Source organism: Oncorhynchus keta, chromosome 36, assembly GCF_023373465.1.
Source record: "Oncorhynchus keta strain PuntledgeMale-10-30-2019 chromosome 36, Oket_V2, whole genome shotgun sequence".
NCBI classification, from domain to species: Eukaryota; Metazoa; Chordata; class Actinopteri; order Salmoniformes; family Salmonidae; genus Oncorhynchus; species Oncorhynchus keta.
This window is the reverse complement of record NC_068456.1, coordinates 1,015,688-1,039,541: the sequence shown is the minus strand read 5'-3', so window position 1 is coordinate 1,039,541 and position 23,854 is coordinate 1,015,688. Positions and strand designations below refer to the sequence as shown.

Genomic DNA, 23,854 nt, shown 5'->3' with positions numbered 1-23,854 from the left:
ATTTGCAGAAAAATATACATTTTACTTTATAGGGGCGGCGATATGTCTGTATTAGATTTTGATTGGCCAACACATGTTAAAGTAAGTTTTTCCCCTCTTCTGTTCTCCGTCAGTACTCCGTATTCTTGAACAAAATTTGCCACCTCAGCTGAGAACTCCATTCCCTAAATGGTTACTTGATGACGCTGCTATCGATTCACTAGTTTTCTTGCTAAAACATTTTACTTTATTAGCATTATCACAAAGGCACTTTTTGAAGTGACGCCTAAGAAATTCCAAAGTTGTCAAGTGACAGTCGAGCCACAGAGATATATTAATTATGACCACTTTAGAATATTCGAGAAAGGTGATGATTTAATCAAAACAAATATTTTCTTTGCTATCTTTAACAGCAAACAATGATGGAAAGAGCTCCCATGTAATTAGTTATAACAGGATAATATTTCAGTTTTGTTGAACGAGAAACAGAAGAAGATGGACAGAATTACGATTACAAATCCTACACTCTCATTCAAAGTTAGAAATGCAGAATGTCCTCATTGGGTAACGAGCTGTGACGCAACTTAAACCTAGCCACTCTCGTATCTTAGCAACAGTTTTTGCCTAGCTAGCTAACGTTACATTCCGACAACATTGACGCTCAATATATTTTGGTTTTCAGCCAAAGTTCAAAATTGATTTCAAGCCAGATAGCCTTTATTGGAATTGTATCTGTTTCATTAGTTGACTTTGTAATGTTACACGGAAGCCAAACCGGCTGTGTGCATGCGCCATCGTGGGCTGTCGTGCATACATTTATTTTGTCCCCCTACACCAAATGCAATCATGACACGCAGGTTAAAATATTAAAACAAACTCTGAACCAGTGACATTAATTTGGGGAAAGGTCGAAAAGCATTAAACATGTATGGCTAGTTAGCTTGCACTTGCTAGCTAATTTGTCCTATTTAGCTAGCTTGCTGTTGCTAGCTAATTTGTCCTGGGATATAAACATTGAGTTGTTATTTTACCTGAAATACACAAGGTCCTCTACTCTGACAATTAATCCACACATAAAATGGCCAACCGACTCGTTTCTCATCATCTCTCGTCCTTCCAGGCTTTTTCATGTTTGAACTTATATGGTAATTGACATCTACACTTTCATAGTATTACCACGACAACCGAAAAAACATTTAATCTTTCAATCACCCACGTGGGTATAACCAATGAGGAGATGGCATATGTGCACCTGCTTCTATAAACCAATGAGGAGATGGGAGAGGCAGGACTTGCAGTGCGATCTGCGTCAGAAATAACAATGACTTCTATTTTAGCCCTTGGCAACGCGCGTTGGCGCGCGTGAGCAGTATGGGTGCAACAATTTTAAATAACATGGATTTCTAAATCCTGCGGAATCATGCTCGGATCACAAATAATTTGCGAGAGTAAAGTTTTGAAAAATGTATTTGTTATTCAAATTAAAAGCCCAATAAATCCTTACACAAAGGCGAGTATTCAACTCTCACCGCTTCTGGGACATTTTATTTTTAAGGCACGAAAAGCAACTGCACGAGGACAGACAGTGACTGACATGCTGACACACGTCACCGTTAGAGATAGTAGCTAGCTAGAAATGTTGCCAAAATGAGTTTTTCTAGGAAAAGGAAGGTAGACAATGAATGAGGGTTCCAGCAAGAGTGGACATCGAAAAATGTATTTGAGGTAGCAGGGAAAGCTGTGTGCTTAGTCTGCAAAGAGAGCATCGCTGTCTCGAAAGGCTACAACGTCCCGACACTTCCAGATGAAAAATGCAGAGAAATATAGGAATAAGTCTTCTGAGCAGAGGGCAAGTGCATTAAAAGAGTTGCTTTCTCAGTTGCAAAAGCATCAAGGTCTTTTCACAAAACTGCATTCAGCAAACGACAGAATTGTGAGAGCTAGCCACAGCAAGCCATTCGCTGAGGGCAAATTCCTTAAAGAAAGTTTCATTGACTCTGCAGCAATACTTTGCCCCGACAAGAAAGATCTGTTGGAAGAGACTGTGTCAGGTCGTGCAGATCTCCCCTACCACACAAACGTGACATGGCCTTCAGTCGAACAGTGAATTTCAAACACATTCATTGGAATACCAGGGAGGTATTCCATTGCATTACAAAGATGGCACCTATTGGTAGATGGGTAAAAATAATACAACAGACGCTGAATATCCCTTTGATTATCGTGAAGTTATTCATTACATTTTGGCTTGTGAATCAATACACACACTTACTATAAAGATACAGGTGACATTCCTAACTCGTTTTCCAGAGAGGATGGAAATCGCCAGTGGTGACTAACACAGGTACACCGTTTAATTCTTGTGATAGGAGAACTGAGGATGGATCAACAACATTGAAGTTACTCCACAAAACTAACCTAATTGACAGAGTGAAAAGGAAGCTTGTAGAGAATACAAATATTCATGTTGTTTGCAACAAGGCATTTAATATCGCAAAAAATGTGGCAAAGAAATAAACCAAGCGTTATGTTCGTGGCTAATCCAACACAACACATCACTGAGTACAACTCTTCATATTTTCAATGCATGGTGGTGGCTGCATCATATTATGGGTATGCTTTACTTGACTCATCGTGCTCTAGCGTCTCCTTGTGCTGTGCCTGGCACCTGCAGGCTTGACTTTGGTCGTCAGTTGAACAGTGTTTCCTCCTCCGGTGCAGCTGGCTTCTGGGTTAAGCGAGCACGTGTTAAGAAGCGTTGCTTGGCAGGTCATGTTTCGGAGGACATGACTCTACCTTCGCCTCTCCAGTGCCCATTGTGGAGTTTCAGCAATGAAACAAGATCATAATCATGAGATTGGGGAGAAAAAAAAGAAAGAAAAATTAGACCAGACGACTACAGAATAAAGTACATGCAAAAACCTAGAGGAAAACCTTGTACAGTTTGCTTTCCAACAGACAATGGGACATGCTTTCAGCAGGACAAAAAAACTGATACACAAGGCCAAATCTACACTGGAGGTGCTTACCAAGATGGCATTGAATGTTCCTGAATGGCCTAGTTACAGTTCTGACTTAAATTGTCTTGAAAATCTATGGCAAGACGATTAATGATCAGCAAACAACTTGACAGAGTTTGAAGAATTTGGAAAAGTGTAATGGGCAGAAATTGCATTAATCCAGGTGTGCGAAGTTCTTATACTTTCCCAAATGACTCACAGCTGTCATCGCCGCCGCCAAAGGTTCTTCTACAAAATATTGACTCGGGTGTGAATACTTCTGTATTTCATTTTCAATACATTTGCTAAAATGTCTGAAAACATGTTTTTAGGGGTATTGTGTGTAGCTGGGTGAGACGCATCTATTTGAATGAATTTAGAATTCAGACTGTAAAACACGTCATATGTCAAGGCGTATGAATGCTTTCTGAAGGCACTGTAGCTAACTAACAATGTTTTAATGTTTTCAATACAAATTTGGACACTGAATGTAGTTGTCAACAGTCTAAGCCAAACCCGTCTGTTTTGCCCCGTAGTTGCGCACACATCGGCTTTTGTTGCTATAAAAAAACTGGCCGTCTAGCAACATGACCAAAAGTACTAACAACCATATTTTTGTCCGGACTGGTGGAAGAATTAACTTTGTATGAATTTGCTTCTAAAATTAAATGTACTTATAAAAATAACTTTTTGTTGAAAATATGTATATTTTTTTTTATGTCATTTTATAAAAGCAAGGCAGTCATATTTACCTGTGACTGTATTCAGAACATCCGTCATTGGGGAAGTTGGGTACTGTGGTAAATGTGTTCCTCTTATGCAAATGTATGCACATTAGTTATGTAATTAGGATATTTTCACAGTTTGTTTTAAGTTAAATATTATCCTTTGTCTGACATTGAAAAACACAGGAAATTGAAATGCTAATGTGACCTATGCACTAACAAGACTTTTCAGCATAAGCAGCTTGACTACTGCTAGAGTAGAGTAGTTTATTGATCTACTTAAACAACATATGTACTCACATTGGATGGATTGATTAGGATTTAGACCTATCAAACAGCCGAATACATCCTTTTAGAGATTTACCCCATTAATGTAAACATGTTTTTTCATGTAAAAAATCATCCCATTCCACTAATTCAAACATTATGGGGAGGTCAATTTTATTGATCTACAGTACTTCAACAACAGATGTACTCACAATGGATTTTGGCTGGATATGTTCCATTGATCTTGCTTTTTAGTCCAGGAAAACCTCCCCATAATGTTAGCGTTTGAATTTCCTGTCTTCTTCGGGCTTTAGAAAAAGGCTAACTGTTCACTTAACTTAGTTTTGGGGATTAATAGAATGAAGCATATTGATCATGTCTTTAGATTACAGAAAAAAAGTTATTTCAGGGGTTTAAAAAATGCAAGATTCTTGAATTTAAGGATGGCATATTGCACCTCCGGACCACTCCCCAGTCATCCTCACGAACTTTGTACCCCCTCAGATTTTTGGGATGTGTGATGCCCCTGAACAACATTCATTTGAACAGATCCCAGACCTGTTGATCCTAGAGCAGTCATTACAGTCCAGTTAATAATAATAAAAAAAAAAACATTTACTTTAAATAGATTTCAAACCTGTCATAATCTCTTCCCTTGCTCTCTCTTCTTTCATGCTCAGTGCTGACCAGCGAAGGCATTGTCTTCATCTCTGACTTCTCTCACTCCAAACCCCCGGGCAGCGGGGGTAAGAAGGTCTATATCGCCAGCCCCCATGCCAGCCCTGCCCACACTAAGCCTGTGCCTGCTGCCCTCCCTGCCCCTACCGGTGCCAAGAAGGCCCTGAACAAGGTCAAAGTGCTCATCACCAACGAGAAGCCAACGTAAGAAAACCCCATAGCTAAACACTGCATGGTTCTTATTACACATTCCATATTAGAAAGCGTGTATTGTTTAAAACAATATATCTAAAAACGTACTTGGGTACTTTTGAGATATGTAAGTATATATTTGTATTATTCAGAAATGAATGATTTCAGAGCCCACATTAAGGTTTCAAATGAGAGCATGACTCGCTTTGTAGCATCTACAGACTCATTGTTGTCGTGTCTTAAAGAAGGCCTGGGTAAGGTGAAATGCCAACAATTTTCCAATGTGAATTCATTATTTCTCAATTATCATTTTGGAAATAGACTTCAAAGGTATGCTAAACATCCTTCCCCCCCAAATGACATTTCTATGGATTTTATTTCAGGAAGATCAAAAACCTATTTGGGCCAACCTGTATGGAATTGACCCTATGTAATATGTTGCATTAAGGCATAGGCTACCATTGCTGTAATAACCACCCTCACAGCTGCCCACCTTCATGTCTGTAATTGGTTTATTATTTAGTCTTGTAATACTAATAGTTTATCCTGGTTGAGTTCAAGAAATCACTCAACGGTACATACAGGGAAATTATTAGGCCTAATTGCCATTGTCCTACATTCTATGTGCTGATCATAACACAAGGCCTGTCTGTGACAGAGGACAGTTGAGAGAGCGAGAAAGGTCGTCACTATCATTTGTTTCCGTCCCTGTTAGTGAGCATTTATCATTTGCCAAGATATTCCATCCTCCTGACAGGTGTGGCATATCAAGAAGCTGATTAAACCGCATGATCATTACACAGGTGCACCTTGTGCTAGGGACAATAAAAGGCCACTCCACATCTGGCTTCTTAACCTGCATGATCGTCTGAGACCAGCCGCAGTTGAGGAAACTGAGTAGTACAGTGCATTCGGAAAGTATTCACGCCCCTTGACCTTTTCCACATTTTGTTAATCAATTTTAAAATGTATTAAATTAAAATGTTCATCAGTCTCCACACAATACCCAATAATAACAAGGTGAAAACAGGTTTTTTAAATGTTTGTGTCTTTATAAAAGATAAACGGTAATACCTTATACACTACCATTCAAAAGTTTTGGGTCACTTAGAAATGTCCTTGTTTTTGAAAACAATGTGCATTTTTTGTCCATTTAAAAAATAACATAAAATTCATCAGAAATAGGGTAGATATTGTTAATGTTGTAAATGACTATTGTAGCTGGAAATGGCTGATAAAAAAAAAAGAATTAAACAACTTTTCTTTGATTGAATATCTACAATGATTGATAATTAGAAAACCATTTTGCAATTGTGCAATTGTAAAAACTGTTGTCCTGATTAAAGAAGCAAGAAAACTTGCCACCTTTAGACTAGTTGAGTATCTGGAGCATCAGCATTTGTGGGTTCGATTACAGGCTCAAAATGGCCAGAAACTGAACTTTCTTCTGAAACTCGTCAGTTAAAAAAGATGCACAAGATGCATACTTGTGCAAAAATATCAACATCTTTGCTTTGTCATTATGGGGTATAGTGTCTAGGTAAATGAGTGAATTGTTTCTAAAATCAAGTTTTTATAATAAGGCTCTAATGTATCAAAATGTGGAAAAAGTCAAGGGGTCTAAATACTTTCTGAATGCTCTGTATTTCGGTCTGTAATAAAGCCCTTATGTGGTGAAAAAGTATTCTGCTTGGCTGGGCCTGGCTCCCCAGTAGGTGGGCCTACGTCGCCCCCCGTGCCCCTGCCCAGTCATGTGAAATCCTTAGATTAGGGCCTAATGAATTTATTTCCATTGAGTTTTTCCTTCTATGAACTGTAACTCAATAAAATTGATGAATTTGTTGCGTTTTTATATTTTTGTTCAGTATAGATATAATTTGTATTCATGGTTGTCCTTGTGGCAACAGTTCACAAATCTTGCTGCTGGGATTGCACACTGTGGTATTTCACCTAATATTTATTTGGGGTTTATCAACATTTGATTTGTTTTTAAATTCTTTGGGTCTGTGTAACAAGAGGGAAATATGTTTTTCAATATGGTCAGGTTAGTTTCCACCAGATGTGGGCACATTTGTGGGCAGCCGGTCTTCTCTCAAGAACCAGGTCTGGCTACGGCAGCCTCTCTCAATAGCAAGACTATGCTCACCTTAATTTTGGGTAAATCACAATGGTCAGGTATTCTGCCACTGTGTCCTCTCTGAGGGCTAAATAGCTTTGTTTTTATGTTCATTTGTGCCAAGTAATTATTATTTTCGTTTTCTCATGATTTGGTTGGGTCGAATTGTGTTGTTTTCGTGGGGCTCAGTGGCATCTTTGTGTTTGAACAGAGCCCCAGGACCAGCTTGCTGAGGGGACTCTTCTCTCAGTTCATCTCTATAGGTGATGTGAGGTTTGGGAATTGCTGTTGAATTTAAAAACATTTTTTTAATGGATCTTGATAATTAGAAGGTATCGTCCTTATTCTGCTTTTCATGAATTATTTAGTGTTTTACATTGTTCACGTGAGATGTTTTGCAGAATTCTGCATGCATATTCTCAATTTAGTGTTTGTCCCATTTGGTGAATTCTTGGTTGGTTAGCGGACCCCAGACCTCACAACCGTAGAGGGCAGTGGTTTCTGTAACTGATTTAAGTATTTTCTCCAGATCCTAATTGGGATGTCAAATTGTATGGTCCTTTTGATGGCATATTGCCATGTGAGATCGTTCATACCTTTGTGGAAGTTAAACTGTTTTGTATGCTCTAGGACAACAGTGTCTAGATGGAATTTGTATTTGTGGTCCTGGCATCTGGACCTTTTTTGGGACACCATTATTTTTGTCTTACTGAGATTCACTGTCAGGGCCCAGGTCTGACAGAATCTGTGCAGAATATCCAGGTGCTGCATTAGGCCCTCCTTGGTTGTGGACAGAAGCACTAGATCATCAGTAGACATTTCACTTCAGATTCTAGAAGGGTGAGGCCGGGTTCTGCAGACTGTTGTAGTGCCCTCGTCAATTCATTGATATGCAGTGCCAATCAAAAGTTTGGACGACACAAAAAGTGTTAAACAAATCAAAGTATACTTTAGGTTCTTCAATGTAGCCACCCTTTGCCTTGATGACACTTTGCACACTCTTGGCATTCTCTCAACCAGCTTCATGAGGTAGTCACCTGGAATGCATTTCAATTAACAGGTGTGCTGCCGTAAGTTAATTTGTGTAATTCCTTTCCTTCTTAATGCCTTTGAGCCAATACTCTATTCTGTCGAATAAAACAACTATAATGTAATACAAGCATTATAACAAACGTACAATTTTCCACGACATAGTGCTCACCTTGTCTTCTCCGGACAAGCTTTTTTCCGGATGCCCCAAACAATCGGAAAGGGGATTCATCAGAGAAAATGACTCAGCAGTCCAATCACTGTACCTTTTGCAGAATGTCAGTCTGTCCCTGATGTTATTCCTCAAGAAGTGGCTTCTTTGCTGCCCTTCTTGACACCAGGCCATCCTCAAAGTCTTCGCCTCACTGGGCGTGCAGATGCACTCACACCTGCCTGCTGCCATTCCTGAGCAAGCTCTGTACTGGTGGTGCCCCGATCCTGCAGCTGAATCAACTTTACGAGACGGTCCTGGCGCTTGCTGGACTTTCTTGGGCGCCCTGAAGCCTTCTTCACAACAATTGAACCGCTCTCCTTGAAGTTCTTGATGATCCAATAAATGGTTGATTTCGGTGCAATCTTACTGGCAGAAATATCCTTGCCTGTGAAGCCCTTTTTGTGCAAAGCAATGATGACGGCACATGTTTCCTTGCAGGTAACCATGGTTGACAGAGGAAGAACAATGATTCCAAGCACCATCCTCCTTTTGAAGCTTCCAGTCAGTTATTCAAACTCAATCAGCATGACCGAGTGATCTCCAGCCCTGTCCTCGTCAACACTCACACGGGTTAACGAGAGAATCACTGACATGTCAGCTGGTCCTTTTGTGGCAGGGCTGAAATGCAGTGGAAATGTTTTTGGGCGATTCAGTTCAATGGCATGGCAAAGAGGGACTTTGCAATTAATTGCAATTCATCTGATCACTCTTCATAACTTTCTGGAGTATATGCAAATTGCCATCGTACAAACTGAGGCAGCAGACTTTGTGTAATTTCAGAATAGTAGCTCCTGCTTGTTACCAGCATGCGAGGCAGTCTCTCAAATGTGAGAAGATCATAGCATGGTCAAGCAAAGGTCTTTATAAACCTAAAGCTGGATAATCCAAACTTAACCGTTTTAATCACAACCTTCACATGTTTCTTAAATATAATCCGAACTCATCATCAAGCTCGAGACCCCGCCCTGTGCAACTGGGTACTGGACTTCCTGACGGGCCGCCCCCAGGTGGTGAGGGTAGGTAGCAACACCCCAGGTGGTGAAGGAGAGTAACAATGGTAGAGAGATTTTGAAGAGCATGTACTGCAGGAAATGTGTTGTTAGCGCTTCAGTAGCTTTTCCTCATATTTACTTTGTTAAAGTCTCCAGCTACAATAACTGCGACCTCAGGATATGTGGTTCCCAGTTTGCTCAAAGTCCAGTGTAGTTCCTTCAGGACCATTGTGGTATCGGCTTGAGGGGGAATATACATGGCTGTGACGACAACCAAAGATCAGGTAATTATTTTTGGTGGTAATACTATCAGCATTTGATATTATGATATTCTAGGTCGGGTGAACAGATTGACTTGAGTTCTTGTATGTTACCACAATCAAAACCAGTTAATCATGAAACGTACACCTCCACCTTTCTTCTTCCCGTTCTTTTTTTCTGTCTGCACAATGTACTGAGAACCCAGCTAGCTGTGTAGACTGGGACTGTATGTCCTGAGAGAACCATGATTATGTGAAAGACTGGTACAATCCCTGATGTCTCCTGGAATGTATTTCAATTAACAGGTGTGCCTTAGAAGTTAATTTGTGGAATGTCTTTCCTCAATACGTTTGAGCCAATCAGTTGTGTTGTGACAAGGTAGGGATGGTATTCCGAAGATTGCCCTATTTAGTAAAAGACCAAGTCCATATTATGGCAGTAATTGCTCAAATAAGCAAAGAGAAATGACAGTCCATCATTACTTTTAGGCATGAAGGTCAGTCAATGCGGAACATTTCAAGAACTTCGAACGTTTCAAGTGCAGTCCAAAAAAACACAAGGCGCTATGAAACTGGCTCTCATAAGGACCGCCACAAGAAATGAAGACCCATAGTTACCTCTGCTGGATAAGTTCATTAAAGTTACCAGCCTCAGAAATGGTAGCCCAAATAAATGCTTCAGAGTTCAAGAAACAGACACATCTCATCATCAACTGTTCAGAGGAGAATGTGTGTGTGAATAAAAAAATATATATATATTTTCTCCCCCTTTATTTAACCAGGTAGGCTAGTTGAGAACAAGTTCTCATTTACAACTGCGACCTGGCCAAGATGAAGCATAGCAGTGTGAACAGACAACAACACAGTTACACATGGAGTAAACATTAAAAAAGTCCATAACACAGTAGAAAAAAAGAGAGTCTATATACATTTTGTGCAAAAGGCATGAGGAGGTAGGCGAATAATTACAATTTTGCAGATTAACACTGGATTGATAAATTGTCAATCAGGCCTTCATGGTTGAATTGCTTCAAAGAAACTGCTACTAAAGGACACCAATAATAAGAAGAGACTTGCTTGGGCCAAGAAACACGGGCAATGGACATTAGACCGTTGGAAATCTGTCTTTTGGTCTTGTCTGATGAGTCCAAATTTGAGATTTTCGGTTCCAACCGCTGTGTCTTTGTGAAACTCAGAGTAGGTGAACGGATGATCTCCGCATGTGTGGTTTCAACCATGAAGCATGGAGAAGGAGGTGTGGGTGACACTGTCTGTGATTTATTTAGAATTCAAAGAACACTTAACCAGCATGGCTACGAAAGCATTCTGCAGCAATACGCCATCCTGTCTGGTTTGCGCTTGGTGGGACTATCATTTTGCAGATTGAAGGAAAAGCAGCCAAGAAGTGCTCAGCATATGTGGGAACTCAAGACTGCTGGAAAAGCATTCCAGGTGAAGCTGGTTGACAGAATGTGTTCAATGCTGTCATCAAGGCAAAGGGTGGCAACTTTGAATCACAAATATAAAATCTATTTTGATTTTTTTTTTTTTTTGTTTACAACGTGAGTCCATATCTGTTATTTCATAGTTTTGATGTCTTCACTATTATTATACAATGTAGAAAATAGTAAAAATAAAGAACCCTTGATTGAGTAGGTGTGTCAACTTTTGACTAGTATTGTATGTACTTCTACAGTGTGTGGCAAATTTTCAGTGGATGAATACAATTAGCAGGTAAATTCAGCGTGTCATTGTGAGCTGACGCTAAGATGCTATAACTAAAGGAGAACATGTCCATACAATTCTGGCAATGCATTATACTCCACCATTAAGTAAGTAGCTTTTTCCCCAGCCAGAACGGGCCATAGGGCAAGCACACCCCCTGGACATTGAACAGGACACTCATCTACTGCAGGGCCTTACCCCCAATTCATGTCCTTAGTGCCAAGCAGAGGGGGTCTGATTTTATTTTCAAATCTTTTTTTAAGTCTTAGAAATGTCTTAACCCCGACCTATCACAGGGCAGGCACTCAAACCGCAATGCCACTGAGTTGGTCAAAAACTGCATCATCATCAGACAGCGTAATACCTGGTTTAAAGTTAGTCAAGTTAAAGACTGTTGTGTTTCATGAAAACAGAATTAATGGAAGGGCCATTCCTATTCAAGTCACTGTTCCATGATGAGCGGATAGGCAGCCATATTGAATGTACCCATTCCAGGAATTAAAATCGGGAAGTTAATTATATTTCTATGGGTGTGTTCCTCTCGTCAGAGCGGAGGCTGTGACCCTGAATGCAGACTGCCTGCAGCTGTCCTACCTGCCCTCCAAGAGGAACCACATGCTGTTGCTCTACCCCAGAGAGATCCTCATCCTGGATCTTGAGCTCAGCCAGACCGTGGGTGTGGTTGCCATTGAACGCTCCGGGGTTCCCTTCATTCAGGTGGGACGCAACACACACACACACTCTTCAGTCTCACCTCAACTTACCCTGACCTCAATTAAACCCCTGTGCAATCAGTGTTCTACATTTTTGTATGGTACTTTACAGTTGAAGTCGGACGCTTACATACATACACCTTAGCCAGATACATTTAAACTCAGTTTTTCACAATTCCTGACATTTATTCAGAGTAAAAATTCCCTGTCTTTGGTCAGATAGGATCATCACTTTATTTTAAGAATGAAATGTCAGAATAATAGTATATAATTATTTTATTTCAGCTTTTATTTATTTCATCACATTCCCAGTGCGTCACAAGTTTACATACACTCAATTATTATTTGGTAGCATTGCCTTTAAACAATTTAACTTTGGACAAACGTTTCGGGTAGCCTTCCACAAGCTTCCCACAATAAGTTGGGTGAATTTTGTCTCATTCCTCCTGACAGAGCTGGTGTAACTGAGTCAGGTGTGTAGGTCTCCTAGCTCGCACACACTTTTTCAGTTCTGCCCACACATTTTCGATAGGCTTGAGGTCAGGGCTTTGTGATGCCCACTCCAATACCTTGACTTTGCTGTCCTTATGCTATTTTTCCACAACTTTGGAAGTATGCTTGGGGTCATTGTTCATTTGGAAGACCCATTTGCGACCAAGCTTTAACTTCCTGACTGATGTCTTGAGATGTTGCTTCAATACATCCACATAATTTTCCATCGTCATCTATTTTGTGAAGTGCACCAGTCCCTCCTGCAGCAAAGCACCCACACAAAATTAATCTGCTTCAGAGTGTAAATGACCCTAGATTGAGGCAAATATTTATGTACCAGCAGGACAATGACCCCAAGCATACAGCCAAAGCAATGCTGAAATGACTTCAGAACAAGATTGTGAAAGTCCCTGAGAGGCCCAGCCACTCCCCAGCTAATTTAACAGAGCTTGAGAAAATCTGCAAGGAATAACATCCTCAAATCCAGATGTGCAAAGCTGATCAAGATGACTCAATTTAGGCTTTAACGCAACAGAATATAGAGTAACTCTAGGAGTATTAATACTTTCTATAGGCACCGTACTCATGCATGCACACACAACACACAGAGTTGGAATTGCAATGCGTAAACCAACCCCTACCCATAAAATGGAGACTCGTCCCGAATGGACCCGAGGACAGTCGCACCATTCCGAAAAGGCCCGTTGAAAAAACAGACCCGAACAGACCTGTGCCGATTCAGATCTGAGAGATCCGTTCAGATCCGAGAGTAGAACTAATGAGTGAAAGAGACTTCCAACTGGGTGCTGCCAGCACCATCAATAAACGAGTGACGTTGGCCAAATGATCCACAGTTATGTGTCCTGTAAAACTTCCTATTACAAAAAACGATTGGTTGTGTTTCGATGTGCATGTTAAAAATGTTGCAGTCTGTTTTTATTTTGCTAAAAATAGTTGTTGGTGCTGTCAGAGATTTAGCCGCAAATGTATCAGGGTATTTATTGCATGCATGTAGGATCAGGCGTCCACTGTAGGATATATTCATGAAGAGAAGCTTAGGCCTAGACAGACACCGAAAGAAAGATGGAGATATACCGGTTGAATGTTCCCGACACCGCATACATTTATTTATCCTTGTCAGATAGGCTACTACTGTGATACAGATATAGGCATACTTACTTGCCTTTTTGATTATAGTATTTTTTTTTTAAATATAAGGATAAGCATTATATTGTTTGATTTTAAAGGAGTAACACTGGTAGGCTTAAAACATCCTTCCTCACCAAGTTCAACTGTCTGAGTCAGTCAGTGCACCAATGTGCACTGCCTTCATAGGCCTGCAGTAGCTAAGCCTTCTAATAGTCATACCACATCAAACGTTCACACAAGTTTTTAACTTTATTAAAGTAAAATCTAGTGATTCACCAATATTACATTTTTGGTCGATATCCCGTATTTTCCTTGCCAAAAAAAACGATACCGATAACCGATATTTAAAATATTTGCGGCATTTTAAGCATTCTAGTACAGTTAAATAGTTAACACACATACATGGACACATAGGTCTAAGGCACTGTATGACTGTATCTCAAAGAGCCTGGTTCGAAAGTGCAGGCTCTTTGGCAATTGGCCCAGCGTCGTCCGGTATTGGCCGGGGTCAAAAAAGAAACAAGTCAAATAATACTATTTGATGTGTCAAATAAGCTTGTTGACCAATCAGGACATGAATATGACTGCACGTCATATAATTTAATGCGTTTCTACATTTTTTTAATGTAGTTCTTACACCTTGATTACACTTACTCGTATTTCATGTCACAACGATTCATCGATTCATATGCTATGATGCTTGTAAAGTTGTCTCGCGCACCTACAGTGCTGGTCATTTAAAAAAAAGCTAGCTAGCTAGCTCATGGATGCAAACAATGCTTTTCCCCAAAAACATAGCAAAACGACATCTGTTTCAGTAGCTATTGTTAGCTTGCAAAGTTTATATCTGGGTGTCATCTAAAACCCTAATTTATAAGACAGTTCTTATTTGATTAATGGTGGTCGGACCCATCTATGTGAAGCTAGCCACAATAAGGATTCGCCACAATAGTGGACTTTGCGGTTAGCCTTTGTTGGGTTCGACATTTTGAACATTGATATATTAAATACATGATAGAGAAGAAGCATAGACTCAGGAGAAAGTTAAGGGTTCTTTGTAGAATGTGTTTGATGGAGGAGAGCTAAGTGTTTATATAGGGAAGACAGATGGTTATCTGTGGATTAGGTGAAGGAGGGGTTGAGGTCAGCAAATGACGGGTGAGGTCAGTTCCCCTTAAGGGAGCAATCAGGGTAGTATCTGGTTACCTTCTTCCTGATGGGGCATAAACTGTAAGGATTGGAGAGAGGGAGTGTCTTAAGTGGGATATAAGTATCTGGATGGGACAAATGTTGGGTTGTCTGAATTACACCTGTACATAACCTTTGGGCAGAATTAAACTTGGTTAAAGCTTCTCTTGTCTGTGGGTTATTTCTTTAGAATTTTAAGAACCTAACCGCCTTCAAAATTAAAGTATGTCATTGACAGTGATGCAAATGAATACAAATAGTAGAATTATGCCATAATTTAATAGATCATGGTAAACAAAGTTGGAATGTTGTTATATAAAATCACCAAAAGACAATAATTTGTTAATTTGACAATCTGTTGAAATCACACTGGATGTATTATACTTTAGAATTGCATTGGGGGCATACTTATTTCACTGTACAGCCTTAACCCATGTCATTGATACACAATCCATAGGTATCAGTCTACTCTGACACCCAGAGAACATTAGCATCATAGCTCTTATTGCGGGACTCTGAAATAACTGTGAATTGAGCCACATTTATTGTCAACCTATGTGTATTGAACACTATTTATTGTTGGGGAAGAACAATACTGCGTGGATGTTTTGGAGTCTCATAACTCTGAGGTGGGCTTTGGGGAAAACATATATTGGGTATTGAGAAGACTGTTGGCCAATTGATCCCCAATCCTTAGGGAAAGCTGTACAGTGCAATATCATTGTCAATACACACAATAGGCTGACTGGGGAGTTGATTTCACACAGTCACAGTCCTGCGATAAGAGCTACAACGCCTAATATTTGCATACACTCTATACAGTTGTGTTCTGTGGGTATCACAGAGTAGACTGATACCCCATTTCATTGCTTCACATTCCAACATTGTTTAACATTATATAGTCTAAATATGGCATAATTCCACCAATTGTAACCTTCTGCATCACTTTCAAAGAGGTAGTTTTATTTTGAAGGCAAACTGCAAATTCCACTATTGTGCCTAATCCTTATTGTGGCTAGCTTCACAATACATAACCCAGTCAGGTCAAGCCTCACAAGCCAGATGAAGCTAGCTGGCTGCTTATAATGTTAGCTTTGGGCAACCGGGTTAAGTAGCTGGCTAGCTTTTTATTTTCATGAATTGAAGTTAAATTTCAATAGGCAAACAACAAGTGGCAATCTAGCTAATACTTACTAACAAGGATTCCTAAATCACTGCTAAGAATAGTGAAAATGACTGCAGTTTCTACTGGTCATTGTTTTCAGGCTGGTTGTATTGGTGCTAGCTAGGTACCAAACTAAAGCTAGCTAGCTACCACAGAATTTGTATTCGAACAAATAATGCTTTATTACCAACGCGGTATTGTAAACACATCGTTCGTGGCTGTTGTTTTCTTGTTTTCAGACTGTATAAGTGTATAAAGTCAGGACATCTGCTGTCTCAGCCATTGCCTGACAGCAAGGCAGTACCCCAAGGCTCGATCCTAGGTCCCACACTTCTCAATTTACATCAACAACATAGCTCAAGCAGTAGGAATCTCTCTCATCCATTTATATGCAGTCTTATACTCAGCTGGCCCCTCTGATTTTTTGTTAAACGCTGTACAACAAAGCTTTCTTAGTGTCCAACAAGCTTTCTTTGCCTTTAACCTGGTTCTGAACACCTCCAACAAAGGTCTGGTAAGAGTGCCCCTCCTACCGGAGGATGTGGAGCTTGAGGTAGTCACCTCATACAAGTACTTGGGAGTATGGGTAGATGGTACAGTGTCCTTCTCTCAGCACATATCAAAGATGCAGGCTAAGGTTAAATCTAGACATGTTGCTCCTCTTTCATCCCAGCTGCCAAACTAACCCTGATTCAGGTAACCATCCTACCCATGATAGATTACGGAGACATAACTTCGAGATCGGCAGGTAAGGGTGCTCTCGAGCGCTCGATGTTCTTTAGCATTCGGCCATCTGATTTTCCACCAATGCTCCTTATAAGACACATCACTGCACTCTATACTACTCTGTAAACTGGTCATCTCTGTATACCCGTCGCAAGACCCACTGGTTGATGCATATTTATTAAACCCTCTTAGGTCTCACACCCCCCTATCTGAGATATCTACTGCAGCCTTCTTTGGAGTGATTTAATCACGCTTCACCATCTGGCAGTTCGATGGACGAATCTGGGTTTGGCGGATGCGGGGAGAACGGTAGCTGCCCGATTTGCATAGTGCCAACTGTAAAGTTAGGTGGAGGTGGAATATCGGTCTGGGGCTGTTTTTCATGGTTTCGGCTAGGCCCCTCAGTTCCAGTGAAGGGAATCTTGGCGCTACAGCATACAATGACATCTTGTGCTTACGTTCCAACATCTGGTGGTGGCTTTTATAGCAGCAAAGGGGGACCAACTCCAAAGTTTGAGACTGATCCAATGAACCATAGCATTTTTGTTCAAAATGTTGTATCAATACTGCCCAAATGTGCCTAATTTGTTTATTAATAACTTTTCGTGTAACAAAACTGCACTCTCCTCAAACAATAGCATGGTATTATTTCACTGTAATAGCTACTATAAATTGGACAGTGCAGTTAGATTAACATGAATTTAAGCTTTCTGCCATTATCAGATATGTCTATGTCCTGGGAAATATTCTTGTTAGTTACAACCTCGTGCCAATCGCATTAGCCTACGTTAGCTCAACCGTCTTGCAGGGGACTTCCCGAACCTGAAGTTCATGCATTTGAGCCAATCAGTTGTGTTGTGACAAGATAGGGGTGGTATACAGAAGATAGCCCTATTTGTTAAAATAGAAAGTCCATATTATGGTAAGAATAGCTCAAATAAGCAAAGATAAATGACAGTCCATTACTTTTAGACAGTCAATCCAGAAAATTTGACGAACTTTTAAAGTTTCTTCAAATGTTGTCGCAAAAATCATCAAACGCTATGATGAAACTGGCTCTCATGAGGACAGCCACAGGAAAGGAAGACCCAGAGTTACCTCTGCTCCAGAGGATAAGTTCATTAGTTACCAGCCTCAGAAATGGCTTCCCAAATAATTGCTTCAGAGTTCAAGTAACATCAGTAATCTCAACATCAGCTTTTCAGAGTAGACTGCATGAAACTACTACTAAATGACGCAAATAAGACTTGTTTGGGCCAAGAAACACGAGCAATGGACATTAGACCAGTTGAAATCTTTCTTTTGGTCTGAGTCCAATTTTTTTTATTTTTGGATTCCAATCGCTGTGTCTTTGTGAGACGCAGAGTAGGTGAAGGGATGATATTTACTTGTGTGGTTCCCACTGTGAAGCATGGAGGAAGAGGTGTGGGGTGCTTTGCTGGTGTCACTTTCTGTGATTTATTTATAGTTCAAGGCACACTTAACCAGCATGGCTACCACAGCATTCTGCAGTAACGCTCCATCCCTTCTGGTTTGGGCTTAGTTGGACTATCATTTGTTTTTCAACAGGACAATGACCCAACACACCTCCAGGCTGTATAAAGGTCATTTTGACCAAGAAGGGGAGCGATTGAGTGCTGCATCAGATGAGTTGGATTGCAGAATGAAGGAAAGCAGCTGACAAGTGCTCAGCATATGAGGGAACTCCTTCACAACTGTTGGAAAATCATTCTAGGTTAAGCTGGCTGAGAGAATGCCAAGAGTATGCAAAGCTGTCATCAAGGCAAAGAAAGGGTGGCTACTTTGAAGAAACTAAAATGTAAATAATCTTTTGATTTAACACTTTTTTTGTGTTGGTTACTATATGATTCCATATGTGTTATTTCATAGTTTAGTTTTCCTCACTTCAGAAAATCGTAAAAATAGAGAAAAACCCTTGAATTAGTAGGTGTGTCCAAACTTCTGACTGGTACTGTATGTCTGTCTGTTTGGGTTCAGAAGTGTGTAGCCTACACTGTACACATTTCAGTACAGCAGCCCAGCCCAAGTCACAGGGCAGTAGTAGAGGAGTAGCATTACTCAGCCTTTGAGGCTCTGTCCATCAGTTGCAGGGTTCTCGCTAATTGTTGTAAAGCGCTTGTCACAGCCAATTTGCATGAGTGATGATACAGCTGCAGCGAAGAAGGCTCCGAGTCCAGCCTGGACTGTGGTAGAGGATAGGGAGCCAGGGACACACACTAAGACATGCACAACCACACTGTCATTAGAGATAGTTACACATTCACACTTACCCAGTCATACTCCAATAAAGACACAATATGCTGAATCCCCAACCAATCCCTTTCTCTTCCACTTCCCCCCGACCCTCCGTTTGTGCATTAACACGCACCTCTTCCATATGTAGTGATGTCCCAAAGCTAAGGGGGTGAAATCATCTAGTTCGTAGGGGATAATGAGACCCACTGATAGCCACTTCGACCAAGCTTATTGATCCCTCTGTGGCTAAGTTGGTAGAGCATGTCATTTGCAACGTCATGAGCGTGGGTTCGATTACCGCTGGGAGCACCCAAATAAAAACAATCATGCACACATGACTAAGTTGCTTTGGTTAAAAGTATCTGCTTGATGGCATATTATATTATCCCTTCACCGCTCTTGTAGTCACCCTCTGATAGTGATAGCAGAAGGACTTCCAAGCGAGTTGCTTGAGGCTATGGGCTAGTTTGGGATTGGGGGATATTTTCACCCAATCACATCATTCTCTGTTCTACTTCCTTTATCCAGGTGATCCCCTGTGCCCAAAGAGACGCTCTCTTCTGTCTCCACGAGAACGGCTGCATCACTCTGAGGGTGTGTCGCTCCACCACTGCACCCGACGAATCAGGCAAGCACCCCTCCTCTACTGTCACTCACACAGTCAGTCAATCTTCTCTCAAAAACAAGAACTCCTCTACTCTACCTCTGTCACTCATTCGTTCCATTCATCCATCTTCTCTCAAAAAGAACTAATCTACTCTCACACGCTCTGTCCATCTGTCAATCACTCCTCCATTCATCCATCTAGCAGTCTAGACTGCAGTAAATAACCCAAAACTCTTGCACGTCAATTGACTGTATATTTTCACATTTTCATTATTCTCTGTTAGTGAGAAGTGCTGATGACTCTAAAAGCGGAGAGTCAATTGCGTTATCTTTCTCCCCCCAATTTCTTTCTTTCTCTCTCCTTCTCCCTCCTACACTCTCCATCTCATAATGTGTGTGTGTGTGAAGTAGCTGCGTCAGATCCGGAGCAGAGTGTCCAGGAGCTGGTGTATGACCTGCGTTCCCAGTGTGATGCCATCAGGGTCACCAAGACCGTGCGACCTTACCGCATGGTCATCTGTCCGGTCAATGAGAACAACGCCGCCCTGACGGTCAGCGACGGCCGTGTCATGCTGTGGGAGCTCAAAGCCCACGTGTCCAAGTCTACGGTCAACCCTAGGTGTGTATACATACATACACACACTCTTTGAACATGTTTTTTTAGTTATAATTATTCCCTTCCTCCCTCAGCTCGGGTTTGTCCCCCCTCTACGCTCCTGTGGCATTCTGTGGTTCACCACTGGGTCAGAACCAGAAGAAGATTCAGGACCTGTCTCTTAACACCATGATCGGTACGCATATCTCATCTCAACTAGACACACCTGGGTCATGTTCATTAGGACAAACCATAGAAAAATGTTTTGCAATTGAAAATGAGCATTTCTTATTGGACAAGTTCAGATAGAATCTCCCTGTTTTGGACCATTTCCTTTCTTTTTGTGCCTAATGAACACAACACATGGCTGGGCTCTTGCATTCACTCAACACAGAAATCAAATCAATACATTCAGGTCATGCTTCTAATCTATGACAAATAAATCCTCTTATCGCGTACACAGTACAATAGTGTGTTCAAGGCAGCAATCACCGTTCTCAATTCTCTTGAAAAACGAATAATTCGAGATGAGGCAAGTCTTAGAATCTTTTCAGAAGACCAACAATAAAGAATCCAAAAACCGGCTGTGTGCCAGGGCCCTTTAGACATCCTTCATTGCAGTTTGCCTGAGCCGTGTGCACTCTTAGCCCCGAGGCGACCATTATCTCTCCCCCTTCTGTCATTTCTTGTTTCTCATCAACCCTGACTCGCTGACTACTGCTCGCAGTGAAAACCCCAGCAAAAGAGATCTTGTGAGTAGGTTGTTACTTTTATCTCTCCTTTCTCTCTTTCTATCCATCTGTCCTTATTATATTTCTTGCTTTATCTCTATCTGTTGCTCTCTCCATCTCTCTCTCCTCTCTTACTCCCCTCCCTCTATCGCTTTGTCCCTCCCTCTGACTAGCTATGCCTGTAGACATCTAAATGCGGACATTGTGTTGTGCTCTTTAGATTTGAGACATAATGAAGCAGCTAATAAAGAATACTAGTGTGTACATGTGGATGAGCGGTGGGAGATTCAATGTGCATCAGTTAGTGTTGAGTATGAGAGCCATTGGTTTTGTTTTGCGGTCTGGAGTATACACTGTATATATTGATGTTGGTAGAACAGAGGAATGGCCCACTTTCACCCCTTTTAGCCTAGTGAATAGAGAAGCCCAGCTGCAGATGGAAGCTGACTGCTGGGCCGTGTTCATTAGGGCACGCAACATTTTAAAATGCTTTGCAACAGAAAATGGATATGATTGTTTCTTATTGGTGTCGTGACTTTTTAATTTACATTTACATTACATTTAAGTCATTTAGCAGACGCTCTTATCCAGAGCGACTTACAAATTGGTGCATACACCTTATGACAACCAGTGGAACAGCCACTTGCATCTAAATCTTGTTGGGGGGGGGTGAGAAGGATTACTTACCCTTACTTACCCTATCCTAGGTATTCCTTGAAGAGGTGGGGTTTCAGGTGTCTCCGGAAGGTGGTGATTGACTCCGCTGTCCTGGCGTCGTGAGGGAGTTTGTTCCACCATTGGGGGCCAGAGCAGCGAACAGTTTTGACTGGGCTGAGCGGGAACTGTACTTCCTCAGTGGTAGGGAGGCGAGCAGGCCAGAGGTGGATGAACGCAGTGCCCTTGTTTGGGTGTAGGGCCTGATCAGAGCCTGGAGGTACTGAGGTGCCGTTCCCCTCACAGCTCCGTAGGCGAGCACCATGGTCTTGTAGCGGATGCGAGCTTCAACTGGAAGCCAGTGGAGAGAGCGGAGGAGCGGGGTGACGTGAGAGAACTTGGGAAGGTTGAACACCAGACGGGCTGCGGCGTTCTGGATGAGTTGTAGGGGTTTAATGGCACAGGCAGGGAGCCCAGCCAACAGCGAGTTGCAGTAATCAAGACGGGAGATGACAAGTGCCTGGATTAGGACCTGCGCCGCTTCCTGTGTGAGGCAGGGTCGTACTCTGCGGATGTTGTAGAGCATGAACCTACAGGAACGGGACACCGCCTTGATGTTAGTTGAGAACGTCAGGGTGTTGTCCAGGATCACGCCAAGGTTCTTAGCGCTCTGGGAGGAGGACACAATGGAGTTGTCAACCGTGATGGCGAGATCATGGAACGGGCAGTCCTTCCCCGGGAGGAAGAGGAGCTCCGTCTTGCTGAGGTTCAGCTTGAGGTGGTGATCCGTCATCCACACTGATATGTCTGCCAGACATGCAGAGATGCGATTCGCCACCTGGTCATCAGAAGGGGGAAAGGAGAAGATTAATTGTGTGTCGTCTGCATAGCAATGATAGGAGAGACCATGTGAGGTTATGACAGAGCCAAGTGACTTGGTGTATAGCGAGAATAAGAGAGGGCCTAGAACAGAGCCCTGGGGGACACCAGTGGTGAGAGCGCGTGGTGAGGAGACAGATTCTCGCCACGCCACCTGGTAGGAGCGACCTGTCAGGTAGGACGCAATCCAAGCGTGGGCCGCGCCGGAGATGCCCAACTCGGAGAGGGTGGAGAGGAGGATCTGATGGTTCACAGTATCGAAGGCAGCCGATAGGTCTAGAAGGATGAGAGCAGAGGAGAGAGAGTTAGCTTTAGCAGTGCGGAGCGCCTCCGTGATACAGAGAAGAGCAGTCTCAGTTGAATGACTAGTCTTGAAACCTGACTGATTTGGATCAAGAAGGTCATTCTGAGAGAGATAGCGGTAGAGCTGGCCAAGGACGGCACGCTCAAGAGTTTTGGAGAGAAAAGAGAGAAGGGATACTGGTCTGTAGTTGTTGACATCGGAGGGATCGAGTGTAGGTTTTTTCAGAAGGGGTGCAACTCTCGCTCTCTTGAAGACGGGAGGGACGTAGCCAGCGGTCAGGGATGAGTTGATGAGCGAGGTGAGGTAAGGGAGAAGGTCTCCGGAAATGGTCTGGAGAAGAGAGGAGGGGATAGGGTCAAGCGGGCAGGTTGTTGGGCGGCCGGCCGTCACAAGACGCGAGATTTCATCTGGAGAGAGAGGGGAGAAAGAGGTCAGAGCATAGGGTAGGGCAGTGTGGGCAGAACCAGCAGTGTCGTTTGACTTAGCAAACGAGGATCGGATGTCATCGACCTTCTTTTCAAAATGGTTGACGAAGTCATCTGCAGAGAGGAGGAGGGAGGGGGGAGGATTCAGGAGGGAGGAGAAGGTGGCAAAGAGCTTCCTAGGGTTAGAGGCAGATGCTTGGAATTTAGAATGGTAGAAAGTGGCTTTAGCAGCAGAGACAGAGGAGGAAAATGTAGAGAGGAGGGAGTGAAAGGATGCCAGGTCCGCAGGGAGGCGAGTTTTTTCCTCCATTTCCGCTCGGCTGCCCGGAGCCCTGTTCTGTGAGCTCGCAATGAGTCGTCGAGCCACGGAGCGGGAGGGGAGGACCGAGCCGGCCTGGAGGATAGGGGACATAGGGAGTCAAAGGATGCAGTAAGGGAGGAGAGGAGGGTTGAGGAGGCAGAATCAGGAGATAGGTTGGAGAAAGTTTGAGCAGAGGGAAGAGAAGATAGGATGGAAGAGGAGAGAGTAGCGGGGGAGAGAGAGCGAAGGTTGGGACGGCGCGATACCATCCGAGTAGGGGCAGTGTGGGAAGTGTTGGATGAGAGCGAGAGGGAAAAGGATACAAGGTAGTGGTCGGAGACTTGGAGGGGAGTTGCAATGAGGTTAGTGGAAGAACAGCATCTAGTAAAGATGAGGTCAAGCGTATTGCCTGCCTTGTGAGTAGGGGGGGAAGGTGAGAGGGTGAGGTCAAATTAATCTGATGACCGTTGTTTACCCAATCAGCTAACTAACTT

The 23,854-nt window shown here is 42.3% G+C and overlaps 1 protein-coding gene across 2 annotated transcripts in view; it reads left to right on the top strand.

Moving 5' to 3' along the window:
- The window catches only part of wdr11 (WD repeat domain 11), a 132,329-nt gene that overhangs the window by 21,545 nt on the left and 86,930 nt on the right, over positions 1–23,854 (top strand). Inside the window, exons 5-9 of one of the 2 annotated variants that reach the window (XM_052498280.1) lie at positions 4,651–4,852; positions 11,725–11,893; positions 19,394–19,493; positions 19,883–20,090; positions 20,162–20,262. In XM_052498280.1, coding sequence (XP_052354240.1) covers positions 4,651–4,852; positions 11,725–11,893; positions 19,394–19,493; positions 19,883–20,090; positions 20,162–20,262 — 780 coding nt within the window. Of the gene's footprint in view, positions 1–4,650; positions 4,853–11,724; positions 11,894–19,393; positions 19,494–19,879; positions 20,091–20,161; positions 20,263–23,854 lie in introns of both variants that reach the window. The other variant, XM_052498279.1, reaches the window with a different exon arrangement.